The sequence below is a fragment of the Populus trichocarpa genome, chromosome 3 (assembly GCF_000002775.5).
Source record: "Populus trichocarpa isolate Nisqually-1 chromosome 3, P.trichocarpa_v4.1, whole genome shotgun sequence".
Lineage (NCBI taxonomy): Eukaryota > Viridiplantae > Streptophyta > Magnoliopsida > Malpighiales > Salicaceae > Populus > Populus trichocarpa.
Window position 1 is genome coordinate 14,359,786 of NC_037287.2, and position 6,372 is coordinate 14,366,157.

A 6,372-nucleotide genomic window follows, 5' to 3' on the forward strand; every position below is an offset into this window, starting at 1 on the left:
ATTAAATTAATATTTTAAATTACACACAATACAAATCTTGGAATAAAACACTTAAATAGTCTAGAACTAAAATGTATTGTTCCAATAAGAAAAACAAAATGTCAATTGTAACAGAATTTACAACTAAACTAAAGTAAAATAATATTTTCTTATATTTTTGTTTTGTTTTTTTTTAATATTGAGAACATGTCTTGTTTATAAATTTATATTTTTCAAATATTAAAAGTAAATAAATGAGAGAGAGAATGAGATCTTTATGTATTATGTACTTAATTTATCTTTACTATTAAAAATATATATTATGTATAAGTTTGTAGGTCCTAAAATATTAAAAATAAACAAATTGGTTTTTTGATATTTTTAAAATTTAAACCAAGTCCTCATGGACTTAATAAACTTGTTATTAGGTCTATGATGCATGCAAAATATTTTTTTTTTTTTATTTTCAAGAAATACTAAATCATGCAATGTATTTTTGGTTTTTTCTTTGTTTTTCTCTAATTTTTATATTTTTTGATTAAAAATAGGTAATGTTTTTTGGAAGGACTTGGTCATATTTAATTAAAAAATATATTTTTTGGAAAGTTAAATAAATTTATTTAATATTAGAATTACATCTTATGTATAAACATACAACCCTAAATATTAAATACAAAGGGTTAAATAAGCAAGCTCATAAAAAAATAGACTTTATAAAAAAAAAAAATAGCCACAAACCTTAGGGAAAACCTTGAGAAAATAGTACAATACTAAGAACCCGTTTAGTATTGTAGTAGAGATTGTTATTGAAATAATAATTTTTTATTTTTTATTTTATAAATTTATTTTTAATATCAACACATCAAAATAATTTGAAAATATTAAAAAAATTAATTGAAAATAAAAAAAAATTAAAATTTTTTCGGAAAATTTTTAAAATATATAAACAAACATGTTTTTGGGTAATTCAAAGGTGAGAAGCCGAAAACTCATGATTTATTATGTCGGCAGCCCAAACTGAGGGCCTGCAACTTGCAAAGGTGTAGACTAATGATTGAAGAAGAATGACCCAAAATCGTCATTTTAAACTCATGCAAAAACCCTTCAGCCCATCTTCCCAAAATGAAGACCGAAGAAAGCATGCAAGCTTAGTCTACCCTTAAATCAACTGGCCCAAGCCAAGACAAACCAAATTTACATTGAAGCATGCAAAGCAAAGATCTCATAGAACAGCATAGTATTTATTACCATGCAAAACAAGCATGTAGAGAGGCCTCGATTCTTTGCCATTTTAAGCCTGACACAAAAGCAAACGCCCTGCTCTTCCTTCCACTCCTTCAGATTTTAAGATCAGCAGGACCAAACTTTATGAAAATGGAAAGAAAGCATTAACAGGAAGGAGAACTTTACTGCATGATTTTGTTTTCTTAAAAGGAAAATTTCCTGTTTTACTTTACTGTTTCAACACATGCCATTTTCATCAGCACAATACGATTCATTAAAGCGGAAGTCCTTCTCTGTGATCGCAACACAGCACGACAACACCTCATAAACTCAGTTCTCCTAACCAGGCTGCCATACATGCTGTCATGTGAATGCAGTACGACCAAGATACCAATGGGTTTCCTCCTATAGCTCACATCCTTATCCTCAAACAAAACAGGGAAACACGTACGACGGTACGAGAATATGTAAGAGATTGGAATGTAAAGAAAGGAGGAAACTTTATACTTGCCGCGATGGAAGAAACCTGGTGCTAAGAAATCAAGTGTTGGTGGAAATGGAACGTAATCATTTTTTTTTTGTTTTAATTTTTTTTTCCGACTAATTCTTTCAGTAAATAGCAAGGGAATATTTCCATCGGTTTTACCAATGAAAATATTTTCTCAACATTTTCATTTGTATTGATTAATTTTCTGTCAATGATTCACATGATAGCTTTGCACCTTAATTGAATATGACACACAACTCTGTTCCAAACCTCTTATCGCCAACAAATCATTTCCTTTTCTTCTCAAACTAGACAGGAGCAAGCTTTTAGCTTTAGGATAGAGCCAATGTATGTTTAGACGTCCCTTTTTAATTTCTGTGTGCCTCACCTCTTGAAAATAAGACTTTTTTGCGAGGGATGAAAGATGATATATGCTTAGGATGGTTGTTGTTGTTCAGTGTTGTTTGAAATATGGTATGGACTGTGGGTTGAGTAGGGATGGCGTTTGTGGTTTCAGAACTTAAAAAAACTAAGGTTTATGAGCGTGGGTTTTTCTAGTCCCCCCTCTACAACGCGAGTTTTCTAGTCCCTTCTATGGGAAAAGAAACAGACTTAAAACGATCCTCAGCAATGTCGCGGCACTCTCCATCCTAATGTTTCAAGATTCACGGAGGTTTATCGCTGCCAACTAATTTTTTCCCCTCGCCTTTCTCTCTTTTTTCCTAGACTTTCATTCCAGCCCCTTGAAAATTATATAACAGCCTTTTAATTTGTTGATTATTCATGTTTGGTCAATTTTTTTTTTATTATGATTTTTTTTATTTTAAATAATTTATAAAATTAATGTCTTTTCAATTAATCCCCTTTTATTTTTTTTTCTCATCTTTTTATTGCCATTTTTTTTGTTTGGAATAGTTTTTTAAATTAATTTTATTTTACAATTTCATTATTTTTTGGTTCAAATTTGATCATTATTCTTTTAATCATTAATTTTTTCTATTGCTTTTTTTTATTTTTTTACAGATTCACCCTTTTAAATTCGTTTTTTATACTATAGATGGGTTTATGTAGAGTTTTTTGACTTTTTGGTTATTATTTTTTTGTCATTTTATTTATTGCTGTTATATTTTTTTATTTAAATTACCAACTGATATATCTAATGACTCACATCTTATATTTTTTTCCTTAGTATTTTTTTTATATTGAGAAAAAATTTGATCTAGAGAGCGGCCACTGCAACTAAAAACATATAAACAGCCTTCAAAGGCTTGATTTAGGCATTATAGGGTTAAATAAATCCCATAGAATACTAGTATTCCATTCGTTCCAACCTTGAATCATGACTTCTCCAATATTCCCCACACCAACTCGTTAGGCATTGGTCGGATGATTTCTTCTCTTTAGCTACTCGTTCTCTCTGGAAACTCTCATTATTGAACGAAATCTAACCCTCGAATTCAAAAGTTGTTAGATGTTTGGGCAAGCAAGCAAAAATGACTTGTCATCCTTCAACTAACATTGGTTGTTGGTGTTTTGGTGCAACTGGTACCGTGTCAACGTCACAGGCCAGAATGTCTCTGGTCTTTTTTTTAAACACTCCACGTATTTCTGATGGCCCATTCAACAACATTAATTCTAGGTTTCTTACATCGAGTCACTTTATGCTTGACAGCAATGCATTTGTGATGATGGGAAACCATTCTGCGGGTAAGTAGCATTATAATCCTCTTTGATGTCCAAAGTTAATCGCAGCGTGACTTCCATGTACATATGTGAAAGCGTTACAAACAAATGAAAAAATGAAAACCAAGGAAAATGGAAGGATGAAAAGAATAAGAAAATTATCAAACAGAAGATGAGATGGGAAAATCTTCATCAGCTCCGGCAGTTCCATTTTGAAGTAGGCACGCAGCTAAGGTAATGGCACCAGCTGCAGTGATCATTCCCGTTTTCTCCTTTAAATAGCATTACCAATGCCAAAGTAAATCTGCAATGTACATAATGGTATAAATATATTAGAAACAAGTTTTTGCACTAATAGAATTTGCGTTTAGAAAACACGCAGATTTGCAAATACTTGGTTTCATGAGGATAAGATGGAGTTTGGCGAGACCAAAGGACCTTGAATTTGCTTGGCTTGATAACAAAAAAAATAGGGTTATGAACTTACCCAACAATAAGCAACACCGCAGCAGCTAGCATGAGTACATATTGGTAAGCCTTGTGCTTGGATTTTACACGAGCATCGGCAGGAGAATGTCGGTTTTCTGCCCACCCAAACTGAGGACGAAGTAGGAAAACAAAGCCGAGGAGAAAACCACTCATGAAACCTCCAATGTGGGCGAAGTTGTCAACATGTGGAAGAATTCCCACAGCTAAGTTAATGGCAATGATGACCACAAGTGTGAGTAGAGCAGCAATCTACAAGAAAGAGAGTAGTTTTGAGTTGCAAATTATTTGAATCCAGTTTTTTTAAATAAATAAAAAATTGAGGCAACCGCACCACAAGCTATCTCCACAAGCTATCTCTAAAGAATGTCTTGGTCTCATGGTCCTAGTTCCAGGAATAAGTAGCAGGAAAGCATCTATATCTGCTACAATTAACCATATGAAACAACCACAAAATCTAAGACCAAAACTAGCAATTCAAGACCACGTAGCTATGGAAAAGCTGAGTGTATGTGTAATTGTGTAAATATTTCCTAGGTCAAGCTATTGCTTCCATAAAACACAAGGCCTCATCAATCTTAAGATGATAAGAGAACACAAAACTTTCATATGTATGCAAAAGAAACCAACGGTTAACAGCATACCTTATTAGAATAGATTGTCCAGTTGGTAAGAAGCTCTGACAACATTGCTCCAAGAAGTCCAAACAAAGCACCAGATGCACCGACAGAAATGTTTTGCTGAATAAAAAGTGAAGACAAGATGCTCCCACCAAATCCTGATACTAGGTAGATAATCCCAACTCGCACTGCCAGATTATTTTCCAAAATATATATTAGGATGATCGGATTTTAAATAAAATGGTAAAAACACAAAGATGACTGGAATAAGAACTTGATGATGTGCTTAAAGTGCAACAATAATAATATCCGAGGCATGAGATATTTCCAGTCACTGATTTATAACATTTGCAAGCATGTTGATTTCAACTTAACATGTGAAGAAGGCACGTAATCAACAAGTGCTGATATAAATTGACAGGAGAAGAGAACATGACATACCAAACCCAAATTGCTGTTCAAGACGAATCCCAATAAAGATCAAGCTTAACATATTTGCAAGCACATGAACAACTCCGGCATGCAACCACATACAAGTGATGAGCCTCCACCCTTGATGTCCATGCACTACTTTGTTCCACTCCAGAGCTCCCATTTTTTCCAATCTGCACAATCATTGGCATGTAAAGATCAGCGAACAAAATTCTTCTGCCACATGAATTAGAAGGCTGCTTGCAGATACCATATTACTAGCAGTAAAGGCACATCGATTTGAACAAATTGCGACAAATAATTGGTCAGGTAAGAACTTAATGACATGCAACACTATTTATGTCATCACACCCCTAAATCAAACCCATGAAGACACGAATCTACAGCACTTAAGAGATCATATGCATAGTAAGTTTCATTGAATTACATATTAAAATTTAATCCTGTAGCTTTTGATCTATAAACCATATTCAGGAAATAACCATATACAGTGAATTTATAAATAGTTTAATGTTCTTCCAGAGCCCTTTGGTGGATAAATTCAACTCCATAACAAAGTAATAAAACTTTTGTGGATCACCCTAAATTTCCACACTGCCTTAATACATAAACGCAAGAACAAATTTTCATGATAGATAAAGTGGAGAAGAAGATTCTCAATAATAGCAAGATAAAAAAACATAACTGCAAATCAAATACTTCTTATGAACACCTAGTACTATGTGTTGTCATAAAAGCAATTAAGCCCAGGTATTAAATAACAGTATTAAATAAAACTAGTGGCAAGCATAAAGAAAAAATACCAAAATCAGAACCAGTAACTAAGCAAAAGAAAAGATCACCTAAAATCAAATTATAAGAAACCAATACCCAGTATCTCAAAGTCTGAATCCAAAATTAACAAAACTTCACACCCAAATCAAACACAACACCCAGCCAAGAAACAAATCCAAATCCACATGAAAACGCGTATAAAAGCTCACAAATTTGGACAAAATTAAGCAAAGAAAGAACAAACTTACGTAGCAGCAGATGGGCCAAACAGGGGGTTTTCCTTCAACGGCTGAAAAGAGAACCTGCCAAGAAACTTAGCCACGCAACTACCTTCAATACCCAGAGATTTTTTAGGACAATCGTTGACATACATGACAACAATAAAAACAGCAATATTTGCAACAACAAACATGGGAATTATCCATGAAGTCCATTGCTTTTCTGCTGTTTCAACATAGTATGAAGGGAAATTTGCGTTATTTCCTCTGTTCTTTGTCCCCCTCTCTAGATCTCCACTTGCCATTGTCTCTCGCTCTTACGGATAGACAATATTTTTGTGAGTTTATATATGTGGGAAGTTAAATAGAGAAGTAGCTTACAAGGAAGTTGCTGGGATCAGAAATCGAGCAGGAAGTGGTTTCTGGAGGATTTTAACCGTTGTAATGAATAGAAAATTGTAATCTCTGC

General features: G+C 33.3%; 1 protein-coding gene across 1 annotated transcript; it reads right to left on the bottom strand.

Annotated features, from left to right (window-relative positions):
• Window positions 1–3,369: 3,369 nt before the first annotated feature.
• LOC7465843 (RHOMBOID-like protein 2) lies at window positions 3,370–6,372 on the bottom strand. The gene is made up of 5 exons (XM_002304438.4): window positions 5,934–6,372; window positions 4,921–5,084; window positions 4,504–4,667; window positions 3,861–4,111; window positions 3,370–3,677 (listed from the first exon to the last, which is right to left on the bottom strand). Exons 1-5 carry the CDS (start codon window positions 6,206–6,208, stop codon window positions 3,566–3,568), a joined length of 966 nt encoding a protein of 321 aa, XP_002304474.4. The 5' UTR covers window positions 6,209–6,372; the 3' UTR covers window positions 3,370–3,565.